This window comes from Mustelus asterias, chromosome 7 (assembly GCF_964213995.1).
Source record: "Mustelus asterias chromosome 7, sMusAst1.hap1.1, whole genome shotgun sequence".
Taxonomy (NCBI): Eukaryota; Metazoa; Chordata; class Chondrichthyes; order Carcharhiniformes; family Triakidae; genus Mustelus; species Mustelus asterias.
The window spans coordinates 71,802,409-71,825,734 of NC_135807.1; the positions used below are offsets into that span (position 1 = coordinate 71,802,409).

Here is a 23,326-nt window from a genome sequence, read left to right on the forward strand (position 1 = left end):
ATGACCAATATCTGATAAAGTACCAAGAAACCAAACCAATACATGGGTCTGTAGGGGAACTGGTGGGGAGGGGTGAATGGTGGGGTTGGGGACTGGTGATTGCTGCCCTCAAGTGGTTTACAGAATCCAGTCGCTCTAAGCAGTGGGAATGCTTTGAATTGTTTTAATAGATACTAATTGGCAAGTAATTTTCATAAATCATATTTTATGCCCTTTAAATCACTTGAAAATGTCTAGTGCTTTTGCAAACTTGTGCCAACTGTATTTCTAGATGCCAGTTATACGAGTTGAATATGTGTTTCACTCTGCTTTCAGTTTCTAAGAAATATTTTCTTGTCATCTTTTACAGCTGGCAGCATTGGAGAGACAGATCTTTGATTTCTTAGGTTACCAGTGGGCTCCCATTCTGGCTAACTTCCTTCACATAATTGTTGTCATACTGGGCCTATTTGGAACAATTCAATATAGGCCTCGCTACATTGTAGTGGTAAGTAACCAACTTCAATTTGATTAAAGTAAGTAAAATGCTGAAATAATTTTTGAGCAAATCATGTAACCATGAATAGAGCAATTGTCTAGAAAAAGTTGATGTTTGATTTTCATTGATAAAAATGATGAGGCTGTTTGTCTCCTGTTTTCTAAATACTGTACACTACTACCAGGCCAAGCTGGTGGCCAAACAGCCTGATCTTCGCTCTCAGCCATTGGCTTGACAATTGGATGCAGGACAGGTCCGTGGAGATCCACCCTTAGATTTTCGTTCAACTCCATAGCAACACAGATGATCTCCTGCCTGTCACCTTCCTCTTATTGGGATCAGTAATCTGATGAGTCACAGGCACCAATCAATGCTCGACAGTTCAGTAATAAAATGGGTTGCGGTGTCAACATATTAAGTTGCTATGGTACTGAAATTTACAGCAACAAACCGTGGAAATATAAGATCCCAACTGCAATCAGACTTTGCAAGGAATATGATACATAGTTGTGTTTTGTTACAAACTGTCAGTAGCTATATATAATAGGGGTCAAAGCCAAGTAAAGTTATTGATTTATTCCAAAACCAATAGAATGCTGAACCACAGTCAAAATGTAGAGTCATGGTTAAAGTGGTTTGCTCTCTGATTAGGCCACATCTTGTGTATTCTATCCTGTCCTAATCACAGAAACACAAAGGGCGCATTCAGACTCTGGTGTGAGACTACCTTATGAGGAACAATGTGAGAACCTTGGGGATTATTGCTGAAAAGCAAAACAGTAAATGATTTAGACAATGATGGCGTTTAGAAAGCTGCTTCTAGCTAAACCAAGAATGTAGGTCAGGTTTAAACTAGTAAATGTAGCACTGATGTAAGAAAATCCTTCTGTAATATAAAGGAATTAATTTTACACATGGAATGGAGTTTCATGCAGAGTAGAAGAGCTGAAAAACCAAAAAAAGAAAGCCTTCCATTGAAGACCATCAGATATCTCAAGGTGTTTTACAGCCAAGGAAGTATTTTTGGAATATAGTCAGTGTTGTGATGTAGGAAAAGCAGCAGCCTATTTGTACATAGCAAGCTCACACATCAACAATGAGCAGACCATTTGTTTTTGTGAGGTTGATTGGGGCAACACGATGGTTAGCACTGCTGCCTCACAGCACCAGGGACCTGGGTTCAATTCCGGCCTCGGGTCGCTGTCTGTGTGGAGTTTGTATGTTCTCCCTGTGTCTGCGAAGCTTTCCTCCCACACTCCATGTGCTCTGGTTTCCTCCTATACTCCAAAGATGCGTGGGTTAGGTTGATTGGCCATGCTAAATTGCCCCTTGATATTAGGGGGACTAGCAGAGTAAATACGTGGAGTTATGGGCATATATAGGGCGTGGGTGGGATTGTTTTTGGTGCAGACTCAATGGGCCGAGTGGCCTCCTTCTGCACTGTAGGGATTCAGTGATTCTATGATCCTATGATTGATGGATAAATATTGACCAGCATATCAGGGGTAACTCACTTGCTCTTCTTTAAAATAGCGGCATGGGATCTTTTCTATCCACCTGATTGGACAGATGGGCCTTCAGCTTAACACCTAATCTAAAATAAGTACTTCTGACAGTACAGCACTCCCTCACAACCTTGCCCCTCAGGTTAAATCACCACCAGTCACTGCCTATGGTCACCTGGGACTATGGTGATTTTACCTTTACCTTTTACTGCACTACTGCACTGACATGTCAGGCTAGATTCTTGTGTTCAAGTTCTGGACTGTGAATTGAACTTGCACCTTCTGATTCCTCTGACTATCTATCAACTGAAACAGGGCTGACACCTTTTTAATCAATTAAGAAATTATTATATAAGACAGTAGGAGGACTGTAGTATGTTCTGTGGTAGATGAGCTTAAAAAGGCTGATAGGTCTTCCTTATCTGTATCCATCTAGTGAGTGGGCCTTTACTGAATGCATCAATAATACATTAACATGTCATAAAAATGATTGTAGTTGGTGAAGAAGTTGGAGTATTGCAATTAGCCTTAGTGTTCTTTTTGTTAGGAAGGAGAGAAAAAAACCTTGTGGCACTTACACTTTGCATATACTGTCAGTGTACCTCTGAAATGTGGAAATTGAGTGAGTGCCATTGTGGAAAATGGCAGAAAGCAAGTCTAACTTGTTGATGTATCATCTGATGTTCTTGGAGTCTGAACCATATGACCAGTGGAAGAATGAAGTAGATATGCAGACACAGGTTACATTCCTCCCAAAGAGAAAACTTCAAGCTAAACTTTAAGTTGTCACTTCCTTTAAGAAGTAAAATCAGAAATATTTTGAGAAGAACACCCATCAGTCGAATAATGATGAGGGTTTGGACCTTCTACAATTCTTGGATGAAATCTACAAGAATGATGATCTGCTAAATGTCTGTGATGATGTGGAGATGCCGGCGTTGGACTGGGGTAAACACAGTAAGAAGTTTAACAACACCATGTAAAACCATGTTGTTAAACTTCTTAAAATGTCTGTGAGCCATGGTCAAAATTTGATAGATTTTGGAAGGTAGATGGTTATTCCATGGAAGGATACGTCATGGGCATTGACAGATAATATAAAAGGTTGATGAAATTCCACTTGGGAATTGTTGAATTGGTGCTAAGGTGTCTCATACAGACAGTTGCAAACTGGTTCTAACTGTTTCTCTATTCTTGGAGAAGGATAGAACATAGAACATAGAACAGTACAGCACAGAACAGGCCCTTCGGCCCACGATGTTGTGCCGACCTTCATCTGAAACCAAGATCAAGCTATCCCACTCCCTACCATCCTGGTGTGCTCCATGTGCCTATCCAATAACCGCTTAAATGTTCCTAAAGTGTCTGACTCCACTATCACTGCAGGCAGTCCATTCCACACCCCAACCACTCTCTGCGTGAAGAACCTACCTCTGATATCCTTCCTATATCTCCCACCATGAACCCTATAGTTATGCCCCCTCGTAATAGCTCCATCCACCCGAGGAAATAGTCTTTGAACGTTCACTCGATCTATCCCCTTCATCATTTTATAAACCTCTATTAAGTCTCCCCTCAATCTCCTCCGCTCCAGAGAGAACAGCCCCAGCTCCCTCAACCTTTCCTCATAAGACCGACACTCCAAACCAGGCAGCATCCTGGTAAATCTCCTCTGCACTCTTTCCAGCGCTTCCACATCCTTCTTATAGTGAGGTGACCAGAACTGCACGCAATATTCCAAATGCGGTCTCACCAAGGTCCTGTACAGTTGCAGCATAACCCCACGGCTCTTAAACTCCAACCCCCTGTTAATAAAAGCTAACACACTATATGCCTTCTTCACAGCTCTATCCACTTGAGTGGCAACCTTTAGAGATCTGTGGATATGGACCCCAAGATCTCTCTGTTCCTCCACAGTCTTCAGAACCCTACCTTTGACCCTGTAATCCACATTTAAATTAGTCCTACCAAAATGAATCACCTCACATTTATCAGGGTTAAACTCCATTTGCCATTTTTCAGCCCAGCTTTGCATCCTATCTATGTCTCTTTGCAGCCTACAACACCCCTCCACCTCATCCACTACTCCACCAATCTTGGTGTCATCAGCAAATTTACTGATCCACCCTTCAGCCCCCTCCTCTAAGTCATTAATATAAATCACAAAGAGCAGAGGACCAAGCACCGATCCCTGCGGCACTCCGCTAGCAACCTGCCTCCAGTCCGAAAATTTTCCATCCACCACCACCCTCTGTCTTCGATCAGACAGCCAGTTACCTATCCAATCGGCCAACTTTCCCTCTATCCCACACCTCCTTACTTTCATCATAAGCCGACCATGGGGGACCTTATCAATCGCCTTACTAAAATCCATGTATATGACATCAAACGCCCTACCTTCATCAACGCACCTAGTTACCTCCTCAAAAAATTCTATCAAATTTGTGAGGCACGATTTGCCCTTCACAAATCCGTGCTGACTATCCCGGATTAATCCGCATCTTTCTAAATGGTCGTAAATCCCATCCCTAAGGACCTTTTCCATCAATTTACCAACCACCGAAGTCAGACTAACCGGTCTATAATTAGCAGGGTCATTTCTATTCCCTTTCTTAAACAGAGGAACAACATTTGCCACTCTCCAGTCCTCTGGCACCATCCCCGTGGACAGCGAGGACCCAAAGATCAAAGCCAAAGGCTCTGCAATCTCATCCCTCGCCTCCCAAAGAATCCTAGGATACATTTCATCAGGCCCAGGGGACTTATCGACCTTCAGTTTATTCAAAACTGCCAATACATCCTCCCTCCGAACATCTATTTCCTCCAGCCTATTAGCCTGTAACACCTTCTCTTCCTGAAAAACATGGCCCCCCTCCTTGGTGAACACTGAAGAAAAGTATTCATTCATCACCTCGCCTATCTCTACTGATTCCATACACAAGTTCCCACCACTGTCCTTGACCGGCCCTAACCTCACCCTGGTCATTCTTTTATTCCTCACATAAGAGTAAAAAGCCTTGGGGTTTTCCTTGATCCGACCCGCCAAGTACTTCTCATGTCCCCTCCTAGCTCTCCTCAGCCCCTTTTTCAGCTCGTTCCTTGCTAACTTGTAACCCTCAGTCGAGCCATCTGAACCTTGTTTCCTCATCCCTACATAAGCTTCCCTCTTCCTTTTCACAAGACATTCCACCTCTTTTGTGAACCACGGTTCCCTCACTCGGCCATTTCCTCCCTGCCTGACAGGGACATACCTATCAAGGACACCCAGTATTTGTTCCTTGAAAAAGTTCCACTTTTCATCAGTGCCTTTCCCTGACAGTTTCTGTTCCCATCTTATGCCCCCTAATTCTTGCCTAATCGCATCATAATTACCTCTCCCCCAATTGTAAGCCTTGCCCTGCCGTCCGGCCCTATCCCTCTCCATTGCAATAACAAAAGACACCGAATTGTGGTCACTATCTCCAAAGTTCTCTCCCACAACCAAATCTAACACTTGGCCCGGTTCATTTCCCAGTACCAAATCCAATGTGGCCTCACCCCTTGTTGGCCTATCCACATATTGTGTCAGGAAACCCTCCTGCACACACTGCACAAAAAGTGCCCCATCCAAACTATTTGACCTACAAAGGTTCCAATCAATATTTGGAAAGTTAAAGTCCCCCATGACAACTACCCTGTGACCCCCACACGTATCCATAATCTGCTTAGCAATTTCTTCCTCCACATCTCTATTACTATTTGGGGGCCTATAGTAAACTCCTAGCAACGTGACCGCTCCTTTCCTGTTTCTAACTGCAGCCCATATTACCTCAGTGTGCATATCCCCCTCAAAGTGCTTTTCCGCAGCCGTTAAACTATCCTTGATTAACAATGCTACTCCTCCACCTCTTTTACCAGCTTCCCTACACTTACTGAAACATCTAGACCCCGGAACGTCCAACAACCATTCCTGTCCTTGTTCTACCCACGTCTCCGTAATGGCCACAACATCGTAGTCCCAAGTAGCAATCCACGCCCCAAGTTCATCCACCTTGTTCCGGATGCTCCTTGCATTGAAGTAGACACACTTCAACCAATCTTCCTGTCTACCGGTACCCACCCTTGACCTTGATACCTTCCCCAATACCGCACCACCCTCAACACTGACTTCTGGACTACAACTCCTTTTCCCACTCCCCTGACAAATTAGTTTAAATCCCCCTGAAGAGCCGTAGCAAATTTCCCTCCCAGGATATTGGTGCCCCTCTGGTTCAGGTGCACCCCGTCCTGTTTGTAGAGGTCCCACCTTCCCCAGAACGTGTTCCAATTATCCACGTATCTGAAACCCTCCCTCCTGCACCATCCCTGCAACCACATGTTTAAGTGCACTCTCTCCCTGTTCCTCAACTCGCTATCACGTGGCACCGGTAGCGTACCAGAGATGACCACATGTTTTGTCTTTGCTCTCAGCTTCCAGCCCAGCTCCCGAAATTCCTGTTTTAAATCCCCGTCCCTTCTCTTACCTATGTCGTTGGTACCAATGTGTACCACGACTTGTGACTGTTTCCCCTCCCCCTTAAGAATCCGGAAAACACGGTCCGAGACGTCACGGACCCTGGCATCCGGTAGGCAACAAACCATCCTCGAGTCTCTTTTGCTGCCACAGAACCTCCTATCTATCCCTCTAACTAACGAGTCCCCAATAACTATTGCCCTCCCGCTCTCCTCCTTACCCTCCTGAGCCACAGGGACGGACTCAGTGCCGGAGATCCTCTCACTGCGGCTCACCACTGGTATGTCGTCCCCCTCAACCGTATCCAAAGCGGAATACTTATTGCTAAGGGGAACGACCACAGGGGATCCCTGCACCGACTGCTTCTTCCCAGCCCCTCTCACCGTCACCCATCTATTTTCATTCCGCGGAGTAACTGTATCCCTGAAGCTTCTGTCTATGGCCATCTCTGCATCCCTAATGATCCTAAGTTCCTCCAACTCCAGCTCCAGTTCCCTTACACGGTTTTGGAGGAGCTGCAGATGGATGCACTTCTCACAGGTATAATCAGCAGGGACACTGACGTCGTCCCTCACCTCGAACATAGTGCAAGAGGAACATTGCACTGCCTTCACACCCATCCCCTCTAGATACCTTGCCAGTACCAGGTAGAAACAGCAAAAAATGAATTAACTCACCCCTGCTCGCCCAAGCCCTGTGAGCCAAAGCCCTACAGCTTTCACTCTGCCTCCTGCTCACTCTGCTGCCCGCTAATGATGGTGCCCGCTCAAAAGTGCGGCCTACTTTTAAACCCTCCAAAAACCTTCCCAGACTCCTGCTGGGCCCACTTCCTGTTTTAAAAAAAACCTCCGATTTTTTACACAAATTTAACTTAAAATAAATAAATAAATGTAGTGAACAAACCAACTGCCTTCTCCTCAGCCTGGTCCTGTGGAACAATGATCTCTGCTTGATCAGATGTTTACAGCTTTAAAAAATGTTGTTGGGCAAACAATAACTTCTTTCAGCCTCCATGGAACAAAGGACTTTCCATGGTGGTACAAACAATAGAAGCCTCAATAATTGCCAAATTTTGAAATCGTACAAATATTGGATGCAGACGTCAATACAACAGAGATATTATAGACAGAGTAACAATGGAAATCTGATTTTAGTAGCAGAAGACAAAATTGAAACACAAATAATGGATGAAGGGATGCCCAGGCAACAGGAATGATTCATGTATGCAAAGTACATTATGTATGTAGGAATGATTCATGCATGTAAAAATGGTACAGCAATTATCATGGGGGATATTAATCTACATATCAATTAGTCAAACCAGGTCAGTCAAGGCAACCTCGAGGAGGAGTTCATAGAATGTATCCGCGATAGCTTCCTTGAACAGTATGTAATGGAACCTATGAGGGAGCAAGCTATCCTAGATCTGGTCCTGTGTAATGAGACAGGAATAATTAATGATCTTACAGTTAGGGATCCTTTCGGAAGAAGCGATCACAGTATGGTTGAATTTAAAATACAGATGAAGTATGAGAAGGTAAAATCCAATACCAGTGTCTTGTGCTTAAACAAAGGAGACTACAAAGGGATGAGGGAGGGGTTGGCTAAGGTAGACTGGGAGCAAAAACTTTATGGTGGGACAATTGAGGAACATTGGAGGACTTTCAAAGCAATCTTTCACAGTGCTCAGCAAAAGTATATACCATTGATAAGAAAGGACTGTAGAAAAAGAGATAATCAGCCATGGATATCTAAGGACATAAAGGAGGGTATCAAATTAAAAGAAAATGCATACAAAGTGGCAAAGATTAGTGGGAAACTAGAGGATTGGGAAATCTTTAAAGGTCAGCAGAAAGCCACAAAAAAAGCTATAAAGAAAAGTAATATGGATTATGAGAGTAAACTAGCTCAGAATATAAAAACAGATAGCAAAAGTTTCTACAAATATATAAAGTGAAAAAGAATGGCTAAAGTAAACATTGGTCCTTTAGAGGATGAGAAGGGGGATGTAATAACTGGAAATGAGAAAATGGCTGAGGCATTGAACAGGTATTTTGTGTCGGTCTTCACAGTGGAAGACACAAATAACATGCCAACAATTGATGATAGGAAGGCTATGGCAGGTGAGGACCTAGAAATTATCATTATCACGAAAGAGATAGTGTTGGGCAAGTTAATGGGGCTAAAGGTAGACAAGTCTCCTGGTCCTGATGGAATGCATCCCAGGGTACTAAAAGAGATGGCAGGGGAAATAGCAAATGCATTAGTGGTAATTTACCAAAATTCGCTGAACTCTGGGGTGGTTCCCGCAGATTGGAAAACAGCAAATGTGATGCCACTGACTAAAAAAGGAGGTAGACAAAAGGCAGGTAACTATAGGCCGGTTAGCTTAACTTCTGTAGTAGGGAAAATGCTTGAATCTATCATCAAGGAAGAAACAGCGAGACATCTGGATATAAATTGTCCCATTGGTAAGACGCAGCATGGGTTCATGAAGGGCAGGTCATATTTGACTAATTTGATGGAATTCTTTGAGAACATTACATGCACAGTGGACAATGGGGAACCTGTGGATGTGGTGTATCTGGATTTCCAGAAGGCATTTGACAAGGTGCTGCACCAAAGATTGCTACCCAGATAAAGGTGCACAGTGTTACGGGTAATGTATTAGCATGGATAGAGGATTGGTTAACTAACAGAAAGCAAAGAGCGGGGGTAAATAGGCGTTTTTCTGGTTGGCGATCAGTGACGAGTGGTGTGCCTCAGGGATCAGTGTTGGGACTGCAATTGTTTATGATTTATATAGATGATTTGGAGTTGGGGAGTATTGTCTCAAACTTCCGTTTTCTACATATCACACCTAATCTTGTCTATTAGCCTCATATATGCTTCATCAACTGTAGCTGATTATAACCTTTTATTGCCATGTGACTTTAACAAGGTTGCTGCCATTCATCTAAAGATATGAGATAAAGACAGAGATATGCTCATCATACATTTCATTGACCTAGCAACCAAATTTTTGGCCTTTCTATAATACGTAGTGTAGATGAAAAGATTATTTTGGACTGAATTTTCTGACTAACAGTGGAGGGGAATTTGCCAATTGCCAATCTGTGAAATTCAATACCAATGTTATGAATTTCACACTGAAAGTCCTTCCAGCAATGGACTTTGTGAAAGGAATCACACACTGATCAATAGAATGCTGCATAAAATTTTTAGCTCTTTAACCAGACTGCAAGTTGATAACTGTCCGATGCATAAATAGTTCATGCAAAGAATTCACTCCAGATGGTTGGAAGATATAGCCCCTATTAATTAGTCTATGGGAAAATTCCTGAATTGCCGCCTTCTATTCTGTGTTCTAGTTCTCCTGCTTTAGAAGATACCACAATTAGTTTCATTTTTTTATGCACGTTTGAATGCTCAACACGAGGGAGACAGACTTTCATCAGGGTTGAGATCTCGGAGAAAGTTCAGAGACTACTGAGACATCATTTTAGAGCATCTGAGACAGAATTTGTGCCATGAGATTCAGTATACCATCAAAAAGACAGCCATATGGAATGGTTGTGATGATTAGAAAATGCTTATCAAATACAGAAATCAAATGCTGAGGCTCATTCCTCACCACTAATTGGAATTAATTACAAAATATCAAGCCGAGAGCAGCCGATAGAATTAAACAAGGTAGCTTGTAGCTGAAATCTTCATGTGTTCTGTGATAGTGGATGAAGGGCAGGATAGTGATAATGTGAGTGATTCATGCCGGACATGACAGAGCCATTGCATCCATAGGTCAATTGCCCAGAGTGGGCACTTGGATGACATATATTCCAGAGGGGTCTAGTGGATGGAGGGATGTGACAATTGTGGGATGCGCAGGTAAAGATACTGGAAAGTTTAAATATTGGTTTAATGTTCAGGAAGATGGTCAAGATACAGGTACAATAACTAGCAGAATGGGGTGAAAGAGAGGAAAGTAAAACAAAATCACAGTGCAAGTACTGAAGGTAAGACCAGGTGTGAATCTTGCATCAAAAAATGATTACGCATTGGACAAATAACCTCAGAGAGTGCAAGAGGCAGATTGCACAGTACCAGTTCCAGCAGACATCAACATGGATGTAGAAGTCTGCCTGATAGTAAACCTGCATGGTTTCACTGTTAGAGATCAAGGGAGCACTCAGATTGTTTTACTGGGAAGAAGGTGCAAAAGGTTTTCATGCTTGAATACATTGCCAACAGCCTGTGTGTTAACAGTGAAGATTGAGAATCTTATCCCAGAAAAGTGTTGGGAATGTCGGATTACAAATAGATGTACATTAAACTGTCCATTAATTTCCAAGGTGAAAGGGAGTTGGGCTCTCAAGGATAGCTAATTGGCAGTTCTACCCAGCTATGGGGTATCCTGCAATAGGGAGGATGCAGAGGAAGCCACTGTAAAGATCAGATTACAGGCGTTTGGAGAATATCACCATGTATTGGAATAGAACAAAGAACAAAGAACAGTAAGCACAGGAAACAGGCCCTTCGGCCCTCCAAGCCTGTGCCGCTCCTTGGTCCAACTAGACCAATCGTTTGTATCCCTCCATTCCCAGGCTGCTCATGTGACTATCCAAGTAAGTTTTAAACGATGTCAGCGTGCCTGCCTCCACCACCCTACTTGGCAGCGCATTCCAGGCCCCCACCACCCTCTGTGTAAAAAACATCCCTCTAATATCTGAGTTATACTTCGCCCCTCTCACCTTGAGCCCGTGACCCCTCGTGAACGTCACTTCTGATCTGGGAAAAAGCTTCCCACCGTTCACCCTATCTATCCCCTTCATAATCTTGTACACCTCTATTAGCTCTCCCCTCATTCTCCGTCTTTCCAGGGAGAACAACCCCAGTTTACCCAATCTCTCCTCATAGCTAAGACCCTCCATACCAGGCAACATCCTGGTAAACCTTCTCTGCACTCTCTCTAACGCCTCCACGTCCTTCTGGTAGTGCGGCGACCAGAACTGGACGCAGTACTCCAAATGTGGCCTAACCAGCATTCTATACAGCTGCATCATCAGACTCCAGCTTTTATACTCTATACCCCGTCCTATAAAGGCAAGCATACCATATGGCTTCTTCACCACCTTCTCCACCTGTGTTGCCACCTTCAAGGATTTGTGGACTTGCACACCTAGGTCCCTCTGTGTTTCTATACTCCTGATGACTCTGCCATTTATTGTATAACTCCTCCCGACATTGTTTCTTCCAAAATGCATCACTTCGCATTTATCCGGATTAAACTCCATCTGCCACCTCTCCGCCCAATTTTCCAGCCTATCTATATCCTGCTGTATTGCCCGACAATGCTCTTCGCTATCCGCAAGTCCAGCCATCTTCGTGTCATCCGCAAACTTGCTGATTACACCAGTTACACCTTCTTCGAAATCATTTACATTTATCACAAATAGCAGTGGTCCCAGTACAGAGCCCTGCGGAACACCACTGGTCACAGACCTCCAGCCGGAAAAAGACCCTTCGACCACTACCCTCTGTCTCCTATGGCCAAGTCAGTTCTCCACCCATCTAGCCACTTCTCCTTGTATCCCATGAGCCTTAACCTTCTTAACCAACCTGCCATGTGGGACTTTGTTATATTATGGGTCACTGCAGCGCAGCGAGCCGGGAGACATCTGTGTGGGGTCTGTAGTGTGACTCATGACTAGTGTCTGGCCGATTACAAATCTTCCAGGCCATGTTTTTTGACATAATCAGCCTCTGGCTGGAAATCAGTGAGGCTGATTGCAATGTGGAAGTGTGCATTTCCAAATGATTAGCGAACCTGGAACGGTATTCTCCAGGCTCCCGAATGTCTACTCCCCCCGTCCCTCTTCCCCCCACCCTGCAGGAGAGGGCGAGGTTCCCACCAGCGAGGATTGAAGCTATTCCCCATCAATAGGGACCAGGTGTAATCACCCCGCTGGTGGGGAGAAAAGCCATTGAGGCCCCCTCTCCCTCCCTCCTGGGAGGTTGGGGGGTGTCCCTTGGGCAGTGCCAACCTGGCACTGGGCACAAGCAGTGCTAAGGGGGTGGGGCCAGTGAGGGCAGCGCCTACTGGGGATGGGGCTACTTGGTGGTCGTGGTGGGGGGGAACACGCTGCACATTCTACATTAGGTATTGGTGGGAGAGGGAGAGAGGGGGTGATCGGGTCTGCACATGAGGGGAGATCAGGGCTGGCCATGTGAGGCTGGCGATTGGTGCTGGCCCAGAGGTTGGAGGTCGGGTAGGCCAGCAATCGGGGTGGGGGGGGGGGGGGGGGGGGGTGGATCAGGGAGGCTGGCAATTGGGGAGGGGAGGAGGGGTTGGGAAGCTGGCGATCAGGAGTGGGAGGGAGCTGGGAAACAATCTGAATGCTGGCGATTGGGAGGTCAGCGGTGGAGGGGTCAGTGCGCATGCACTGATCTCCCCACTGACAGATTGGTGCAGGCACAGTGGCCCACTCAGCACACTGATTCTGGCCTCTCAGGCAGGAATAAGCCCTGTGGCACCCTCCCACCCCCCCAACCCCTTTACCGGGATGCACAGAGTCTCAGAGATTCAACAGACAGTTGGAGATTCAACAGATTTTCACGCCCAAAAAACAGGCGGGAAAGTCTTCAGTTTTCCCGCCCATTGGGCACTTGGGTTTTTTTTTGGGAGAATTGCCCGCTATATGTCTGGAAATGTGAAATCTTGACCTGTCATTCTTTCAGCTATTTGCTGGAAATTCTGAGTTCTTTTTAAAAGTTATCGGTCTCTATGGGACCAAAACATAAAGCTAAGTGAAGCTAGTTATTTGGGGTTTTGTAGAGCAACAGTGATATAGCTTTTAGAGTGGATTCTGCTGCAGCTGAAAAAGTAATCTTAAAAATCTCTTTAGCTCTTTGGCCACGCATTCCTAACAGCAAATGTCAATCGATTTTAAAGCCACGCTATTTCTACAGGGCAATGCTTTGCAGAGAGAGATGTTTTCTAAAGCCACCCATAGAGGCAGAGGAAAAACTATAGAAACAAAACAAATGAGTCTGTGGCCTGAATGATTCCTCTCGGGTATGGGCTTTTTTTTTTGGTGCTATCAATTTTGTTGAGAACAATTGTGTTTGACTAAAAGCAGGTCCTGCAATGTTTGTTGGTATCATAAAGGAAAAGTCACAGCATCTTCATGATGCATGTTGATGATTTATTATGAGCTGTCACTGCAGAATTTGAGATTTTTTTTCCCAATAAGATTAGAGTAGAATTTAAAATTGGGAGTCAGGCTTGTGGGGCTTTTGAATATGATGGTTTAGATATTAAATATAGTCGGTCTGGAATAATTTTAAATCAACGATCCTATTTAAAGAATGCTATTCATATTCTGGTTAATTGTGCTAGGTCACCAAAGAAAGATAAGGTTATATTTAAAGAGGAGGGAGAGCCACTGCAAAGCTTGATTGTTAGTTGAACCGGCTGGACACTCAGACTAGAAGATACACTAGTTTTGATGTGATGGAGTTAAGTATCACAATGAAATGCCTTAAAATGGGGATTTTTTGAAGGGCAAAGAAAGCATTAAAGATCTGGATAAGTGCTTACTCAGGTTCTTATCCTTGGGTGACCCAAAGAACATGAAGTTAGACATTTTTAAACAAAGCTTCACATGCGAATCTTCCTGAGATTCTAGTGTAGCTGGTTTCATGACATTACTGATTATGAGAATGGAAAACATAATTGAATCATAGATTGTCTGCAGTGTAGAAGGAGGCCAATCGGCCCATCGAGCCTACACCGACAACAATCCCACCCAGGCCCTATCCCCTTAACCCCATGCATTTACCCTAGCTAAACCCCCGACACTAAGGGGCAATTAGGCATGGCGAATCAACCTAACCCGCACATCTTTGGACTGAGGGAGGAAACTGCAGCACCCGGAGGAAACCCACGCAGGCATGGGGAGAATGTGCAAACTCCACACAGTCAGTGACCTGGGCCAGAATTGAACCCAGGCCCCTGGCACTGTGAGGCAGCCGCGCTTGGCACTGGGGCAGCAGCGCCTGGCACTGTGAGGCAGCAGCGCTTGGCACTGTGAGGCAGCAGCGCTTGGCACTGTGAGGCAGCAGCGCTTGGCACTGTGAGGCAGCAGCGCTTGGCACTGTGAGGCAGCAGCGCCTGGCACTGTGAGGCAGCATCGCCTGGCACTGTGAGGCAGCAGCGCCTGGCACTGTGAGGCAGCAGCGCTTGGCACTGTGAGGCAGCATCGCCTGGCACTGTGAGGCAGCAGCGCCTGGCACTGTGAGGCAGCAGCGCTTGGCACTGTGAGGCAGCAGCGCTTGGCACTGTGAGGCAGCAGCGCCTGGCACTGTGAGGCAGCAGCGCCTGGCACTGTGAGGCAGCATCGCCTGGCACTGTGAGGCAGCAGCGCCTGGCACTGTGAGGCAGCATCGCCTGGCACTGTGAGGCAGCAGCGCTTGGCACTGTGAGGCAGCAGCGCTTGGCACTGTGAGGCAGCAGCGCCTGGCACTGTGAGGCAGCAGCGCCTGGCACTGTGAGGCAGCAGCGCCTGGCACTGTGAGGCAGCAGCGCCTGGCACTGTGAGGCAGCAGCGCCTGGCACTGTGCCACTTTAAGTTGGGAAGCTAGAAATGTTTAAAATGCTGTGAGAGGTTCTATGGCTGCTGAAATATTTTCTGTTCTGGAGGCAGTGGACATGGTGTTCTATTTGTAAAATATTGTAAGTGAAATACTGTACAATGAGCAATTGGAAGATATATCGATCAAATGTTACATAGATAATCATTCATTGTGGGATATTGTAGACCCTATGAAAAGTGTGAGTGCAAGAAGATTATGGAGGAGGTGGTGTTGCCTATCCTTGCTGATTGTGGTCTGTGAGTTAGGAAGTTCAGGATCCAGTCGCAGAGCGAGGAGCCGAGGCCCAGGCCAAGCCAAGGCTCTGAGTTTGGAGATGAGTTTCGTGGGAATAATGGTGTTGAAGGCTGAGCTGTAGGACTCAGGCTGGGCCTGATAAACAGATACTACATGATCCATTTGAACCCCTTCTCTTTTGTTCACTCATGAAGCATTTTACTTCGACAATGTACTGGAGGGCAGTCAGAGCTAATGAAATAATACACAGCTTTTCAGGGAAAGGGGGACTTTTGGAGGATCTTACAGCATCTAACCTTTGCTGATTCACCGACATAAGAAATGCCTAGCTCAATTTGTTTCTGATTTGGGACATGCCCATTTTACTCTGAAGAGCCTTTTGTTCTTGTTAATATATTGTACAGCGCATTCTCCAGGCACTTTATTTCCCTGTTTGAAAAATACACAAGAGGCTGGCACAGAATTGCAGGCATAAAAATCACATGTTCTACTTGATTTGGGTGATTTTTTTCTTTCTGCTTTCATACAGTAACGGTAGTTAGTACTGGGGAATAGATACAGTTCATGAATCCAGCATTTCGAAGACCAGGGAGAGCAAAGGACAAATGCAGAAGAATCCTCACTGAAGCAGTGTGTACTTTCCACGTCCTACAGCAATGTCTCTTTTGGATGTATGGAACAATATTAAATTGGGTGTGAGCTTGTATAAAATTATGCATAATTTTGTAGAATAATACAGCCCAGAGGAGGCCATTCAGTCCATCGTGGAATGATGCAGCACAAAGGAGGCCATTCAGTCCATCGTTCCTGTGCCACTTATTTCAATTAATCTCGCTATTGCACTGTCTCTGTTGCATTTTTTCTTCTACTTTTCTAGCTTTCATCCAATTGTCTTTCGTAAGTTATTATTGAATCTACTTCCACCATCCTTTCAGGCAGGGTACTCCAGATAACTGCAATTTACGAGAATCTTTTATCCTCACGTTGTCTCGGATTCTTTTGTCAATTATCTTATATCTACATTTGTTCAAAATTAAAATTGTCCTTGATGTAGTTAAGAGCTCATTATGTAAAGATATGAGATTAAGTGAAAAGACACAGTTAACTTAGAATATGAATTAATATATAAATTGAACTGTGCAAATAAAACTACCAAACACGTGCAAAATAATAAAGGTCAGTTCTACGGGTGATATAAGAAAAAATGGTTTCCACACAGCAGCCACCAACATCTGGAATAAACATGCTGATAGGGGAATGGAGGCAGGAGCCCCAGAAATATTTGATAACAATTTGAATGCCACAATTGAAAAACTTTAGAATTTTTCTGAGCAGGTATATAGAATCATAGAATCCTACAGTGCAGAAAGAGGCCATTCGGCCCATCGAGTCTGCACCAACCACAATCCCACCCAGGCCCTATCCACATATCCCTACATATTTACCCACTAACCCCTCTAACCTATGCATCCTGGGACACTAAGGGGCAATTTAGAATGGCCAATCAGCCTAGCCCGCACATCTTTATAAATGTTACCCATAAAATGGATAACATAAAGAGCAACCCACTAACTGTCTCTAATACAAGTGGATAGGGATGTTGCCTATATAGGTAATGGCATTTCTGAATTGCTTGTAGCTTCCTGTGTGAGCATAACAGCTCCCAACATGAGTATTTGTAACTATGAAGCCCATTGGAAATTACATTAACACCAGGATATCAAAAGAGCACAATATGGGAGGAAAACACTTTGAACACAATACAAGAGATGAACTCAAACACTAACATTATTTTGGCAATAATATATCTCTCAATCTCTCAGTTTTCATTAGAAATCAGAATTTTACACCAACAAGATGTAGTCCCCCAAAGTAAAACTGACGCAAGATATATCGTGTCATGACAGTGTGAGGAGCGGTAAAAATCACTCCCTATTGCACCAATCCAGGTCTGATCATCGAAGTTTCTTTGTGAATTTAGAGAGGATGTGGTTTGCCAATATTGTCAATACACTTTCAGATTATAAAGAATTAGCCAGACAGATTTTCTGTGTTTAAACATAGAACAAGATAAGTTTATTGACACTACTTCCCAAATGAATAAAAACTAGGTGAATTATAACCACTTCCACCTTGCACACGTTGACTGGATCCACATACACACTGGTTCAAATGGTAGAATAAGAGCATAAGCTTAAAGATTTTTTAAAGTTCATGAAGAAGATAAACAAACAAATGCCCACATTCTCCACTTTGATTTGGGCAGCACGGTGGCACAGTGGTTAGCACTGCTGCCTCTCAGCACCAAGGACCCGGGTTCAATTCCAGCCTTGGGCCACTATCTGTGCAGAGGCTGCACATTCTCTGCGTGGGTTTCCTCCGGGTGCTCCGGTTTCCTCCCACAGTCCAAAGATGTGCAGGTTAGGCTGATTGGCCATGCTAAAATTGTCCCTTAGTGTCCTCACAGCGCCAGGGACCTGGGTTCAATTCCCAGGTTGGGTCACTGTCTGTGTGAAGTTTGCATGTTCTCCTAGTGTCTGCGTGGGTTTCCTCCAGTTGCTCTGATACATCTTTGGACTGTGGGAGGAAACCAGTTAGGTGGATTGGCCATGAAAAATTGTCCACTAGTGTCAGGGGGATTAGCAGGGTAAATATATGCGGTGACAGGGATAAAGCCTGGGTGAGATCATTGTTGGTGCAGGCTTGATGGGCCAAATGGCCTCCTTTTGCACTGTAGGGATTCTATGGTTTGAGGTATCTGCCTTGGCCACATTCTCGTGCAGCACATTCTGATTTAAAGAATTTTTTTTCCCTCATGTTGCCATCGACTCTTTTGCAGATCACTTATTTTGCTAATCATCTGTGCCCACTGGTTCTTGACCCTTCTGCCAATGAGAACTGTTTTTTAAAAAATCTATTCTGTTGTCTCTTCGTGAATTTGAAATCATCTATCAAACCTCCTCTCAGCCTTCTCTTCTCTTGGGAGAACAACCCCAGCTTCTCCAATCTATCCCCATGACTGAAGTCTCTCAACCCTGGAATAATTCTTGGAAATCTTTTCTGCATCCTCTCTAAAGTTTCCATATCCTCTCTAAAATGTTGTGCCCAGAATGGCCAGAATTTTACTGGCACGTCTGCCCCAGAATCGGGGTGGATGTGGCTCACAGAACGCCAGTCTCCATTGGCCTCATGCAGGATCTTACGAACCTCGGGCGGGCAAGGCAGTAAAATTCCAGCAAGTGCTTAAATTGAGGCTAAACCAAAATTTTATAAAAGTTCAACATAACTTCCAGCCTTTTGTAACCTATGTCTCTATTTATAACCCTTCACTCCCAATAACCCAAATTTGCGAAGTACCTGAATTTCTAGGGCCACATGAAAAACATAACATAAATAGGAGTGGGAAGCGACCATTCCACCCTTTGAACCCACTCTGCTACTCATTGGGATCATGGCTGATCTTCAACTTCAGCGACATTTTCCTGCATATTCACTGCACCCCTTGGTGTTTTCCATATGTAGAAATCTATTGATTTCAGTCTTGAACATACTCCATGATTGAGCCTCCACAGCCCACGGGCAGAGTATTCCAGAGATTCACCACCCTCTGAGTACAGAAATTCCTCCTCAACTCAGTCCTAAATGGTCTGCCCCTTATTCTGAGACGTGTCCGTTGGTTCTAGACCTTGCATCCTTCTCACAGCTCACACTTCCAGCTATTTTTGTGTCATTTGCAAACTTGGAAATAATACATTTAATTCCCGCATCTGATTCATTGATATAGATTGTGAATAGCTGGGGCCCAGTCACTGATCCATGTGGTGCCCCACTAATTACAGCCTCTGTTTTCTGTCTGTTAACCAGTTCTCAATCCATTCCAGTATATTCCCCCAATCCAATGTGCTCTAATTTTGTTTAATAACTTCTTGTGCAAGAGCTTATCAGAAGCTTTCTGAAAATCTAAATACACCACATCCAGGATTCCCCCTTGGCTATACTGCTAGTTACATCTTCAAAAGGCTCCAACAGGTTTGGCAAACATCATTTTCCTTTCATAAATCCATGTTGACTCTGTCCAATCCTATCATTATTTTCTAAGTGTCCTGTTATCACATCCTTTATTGATTCTAGCATTTTCCCCATGACTGACTATAGGCTAACAGGTCTGTAGTTCTGTTAACTCTCTTCCTCCTTTCTTAAATAGTATGATTATATTGGCCACCTTCAAATCTGCAGGAGCCATTCCAAAGTCTATAGAATTTTGAAATATGACCACTAATGCATCTACTATCTCTACAGCCACTTCTTTTAACATTCTGGGATATAGATTATCAGGTCCAGGAGATTTATTTACCTTAATTCCCATTAATTTCGCTAGTATTTTAAAAAAACTTATATTGATATCTTGCAATCCTCGCTTACACTCATCCCTTGACTCTCCATTATTTCTGTAGGTTTTTATCATTTTTTCCTTGTGAAGACAGACACAAAATTGTTTAGTTTTTCTGCAATTTCTTTGGCCAGAACCCTCATTCCTTTCAATGTATTTTCCCAGTCCACCATAGCCAATTTGCTCCCCGTGCCTTTGTTTACATTTAAAACTCTGGTTTCAGATTGAACTGCATCACTCTTAAACTTAATGTAAAATATTCTACCATATTATGCTTGCTCTTTCCTAAAGCTTCTTTTACAACAAGATTATTAATTAGCTCCTTATTTGTTGCACAATGCTTGATCTAAAATAACCTGTTCCCAATGTACTGCACCAGAAAACCATCACACAAATAATCCAAGAATTCATTCTCCACAACATTCGTACCAATTGGATTCATGCAGTCTATATGTAGGTTGAAATCTCCTGTGATTACTGTACTATCCTTGTTATGCACATCTCTAATTTCCTGATTTATACGGTGATTTACATTCCCACTGCTGTTTGCTGGCCTATAAAAAGCTCATGCCAATATTTTCTGCCCCTTGCTGTTTCTTAGTTCCATCCAACCTGATTTTACTTCCTGATCTTTAGAACTAAAGTCATATCTTACTACAGTACCAATGGCCTCTTTAATTAACAGAACTGCCCCACCACCTTTTCCCAGTTTCCTTTCCTACCTGAATGTCACATACCCTTGTATATTCAGGTCCCAGCTTTGGTTTCCTCTCTCTCTGTTATGTCTCTGTAATTGCGATCAGGTCATACATTGGAGCTGACATATTCATCGATTTTATTGTAAAAGTTTTGAGTATTCAGAAGAACCTTTAATTCAGACTTTTTTGTCACTGTTTTTGTAAATTCTGGTTCTATCCATGGGAACACTCAAGTATGCAATCACTGTCCTTTCCTGCTCTACTCAGATTATCATTACCTTTATTGCTACCTTGATATTACCTTGTCATTTCCCTTTCATTTACTCAGTTTTCCCTTATATGGTCTCCCCTGGGTCCACACAGTTATTGAGTTTAAAGCCCTCTCTACTTTCCTAGTTATATGACTCACCAGAGCACTGGTCCCATGGTTGAGATTAAATCCTTCCCAATGGTACAGCCTCCACTTTCTCCACGACTGATGCCAGTGCCCACAAACCAGAATCCACTTCTCCCACACCAGTCTTTGAGCCACACAATCATCTCTATAATCTTATTTACCCTCTGCTAATTTGCATGCGACTCAGGTAATAATCCAGAGATTACTACCTTTTGAGGTTCTGCATTTTAATTTAATGCCTAGCTCCTTAGATTTTCTATGGAATACTTATTTCTTAGTCTTACCTATGTCATAGGCACCTACATGGATCATGGCAGCTGGACCCTCTTCTTTCAAGTTCCTCTCAAGGCCTGAACAGATCTCCAGAACTCTGGCACCGGGCAAGCAACACGGCCTTCTGGATTCTCACTCTCGGCTGCAGTGAACAGTGTCTATCTCCTTGACTATACTGTATCCTACAAACACTACATTCCTTTTAACTCCTCCACTTGAATTGCTCTCTGTACCATGGTGTCATGGTCAGCCTGCACATCCACACTACAATCCTCACTCTTGTCCATACAAGCTGAAAGAACCTTGAACTTGTTGTTCAGTTGCAAGGGTTGAGGGTGTCCCACTCCCACCGTCTTGATCCCTTACCTGCCTATCTTGCAGTCACACCTTCCTGTTCCTGACCACTGACCAAATGAGATGATACTAACCTAAGAGGTGTGACTACTTTCTGGAACATCGTATGCAGGTAACTTTCCCCCTCCTTGATGTGATGCAATGTCTGCAGCTAAGCATCTGGCCCTGAGCTGAAGCTTCTCAAGCCTCAGGAACTTACTACAGAAGTGGTTGCCATGGATTGCAGTGGCATTCAGGAGCTCCCATGACACTGCAGCCATGACACATCACTTGTCTTGCCATCTTTACTGTGTCCATTACATTTATTTTTCTTAATTACTTTATAGCTCTCCTCGTCACCAAACCCCCTCCTTCACCAAGCTCCCAGGGTCTGTGCACTGAAGCAGCATTCAGTGCAGATAACCATGTGCACTACCTATGCATTGACAAGTATTGATTATTGTTTGGGTTCTCATATTATTTATGCATTTGTTGAAAAATAACTTTAAATGTTTCAAAAGCTACACAAACGCAATCAGTGATACCCAAAATCTTGGGGAAGCTTGCACTATGATGTTTCTCCTGGTTCCTCTGCTGAAAGGTATTTAGCTGGAAGTGTAGTTGCAAAATAGGACTTCAGATATCTGTTTAGTGAGCAGGAGACCAATGATTCTTGAGATATCCCTGTGGGTGCATTAGAAGGTCTCCATTGTGTAAATGTTGAGGTCACCGGTAACCTTCGCTGCCACTAGCAGTGTGGTGAATATGGTTGAACTGTCATTGTAGGTTTTGTGGACCAGATGGTACAGAAAGATAACAATGTCCCTAGTGATCATGAGCTTCATCAACATGCACTGCTTCCTGTGCTCTGTGGCAGTGGATCTTCTGCTTTGGGTAGTTTGTTCAGTGAGTCATGCAGTATCTATGCCCTGTATTACTCTGGCGGACCCTCTCCTTCTGTTTTTTCTCAGTGAAATAAATACCTGACATGACCAACACATCAGTGCTTTGGGACTAATAACTCCACTGTTAGACTCATCTCTCTCAGCAAGCAGAAGGTGATATCAGGATGCCAGAAAAATAATTGACTTTTTCAAAAGGCTTGTTAAAGGAACAAATTGTGTTTAGCTGCTGAGCTTGAATTAGTGGAATGGCATTCTCACCCAAAATTGAATTGAGGCTGAAGATTAAACTTTCCAGCTATTCCCGGAGAGATTTTGTGGGAGGTGAGGTAACACCTCATAAATCTGGTCAGGGCTTCATTAGTTTTGTCTAATAATGGAAATGTAGAAAAACGTGTTGATGGTATTTTAATATTGGCGAGTACGGTCCATGTGAACTTAGAATTCCTTAGAATTACTGTCACCTGTTTCTCATTGTCTAAATATGTTTATTGATGAGGATGCAAGCATTGCAAATGTGGACAATACCTTCATTATTTTCTTCTGTGTACAGATACACCCAAATCATCACAAGATAAAAATCCAAATTACTCACACCATCCGCACCGCCAAGACACTCTGGCCTAAATTTTACCATGGGCATCAGGACCTCAAGTGGGCCCCACACCCACATTTTTCAGCAGCAGGACTGACTTGGCATTTTACTACTGGTGGCTTCCAAATTGGCCGTCCACGGACCCACCATCCAATTAAGGATGTTGGGCAGGGTCAGGATGCTCCTGCCCAATCACGGGAGTGGCATCTCTGAAGCCTCAGCAACACCATTGGGACAGGTGGGCACTATTGAGGCAAGCAGGAGCCCTTGGGAGTGCAGGCAGATAAATTAAAGGCACTAGGCCATGGAGCCTCAGTCTCAGATGCCTCCTCAGAATGCTTCATGGAGGGTGCATCCATTTGTAATGTCCTGAC

The 23,326-nt window shown here is 44.0% G+C and overlaps 1 protein-coding gene across 1 annotated transcript in view; it reads left to right on the forward strand.

The window, feature by feature from the left end:
- LOC144496112 (sodium/potassium-transporting ATPase subunit beta-1-interacting protein 3-like) overlaps positions 1 to 23,326 on the forward strand; it is a 417,958-nt gene that overhangs the window by 208,518 nt on the left and 186,114 nt on the right. Inside the window, exon 2 of the mRNA XM_078217085.1 lies at positions 350 to 487. Within this exon, the coding sequence (XP_078073211.1) occupies positions 350 to 487 (138 nt within the window). The remainder of the gene's footprint in view (positions 1 to 349; positions 488 to 23,326) is intronic.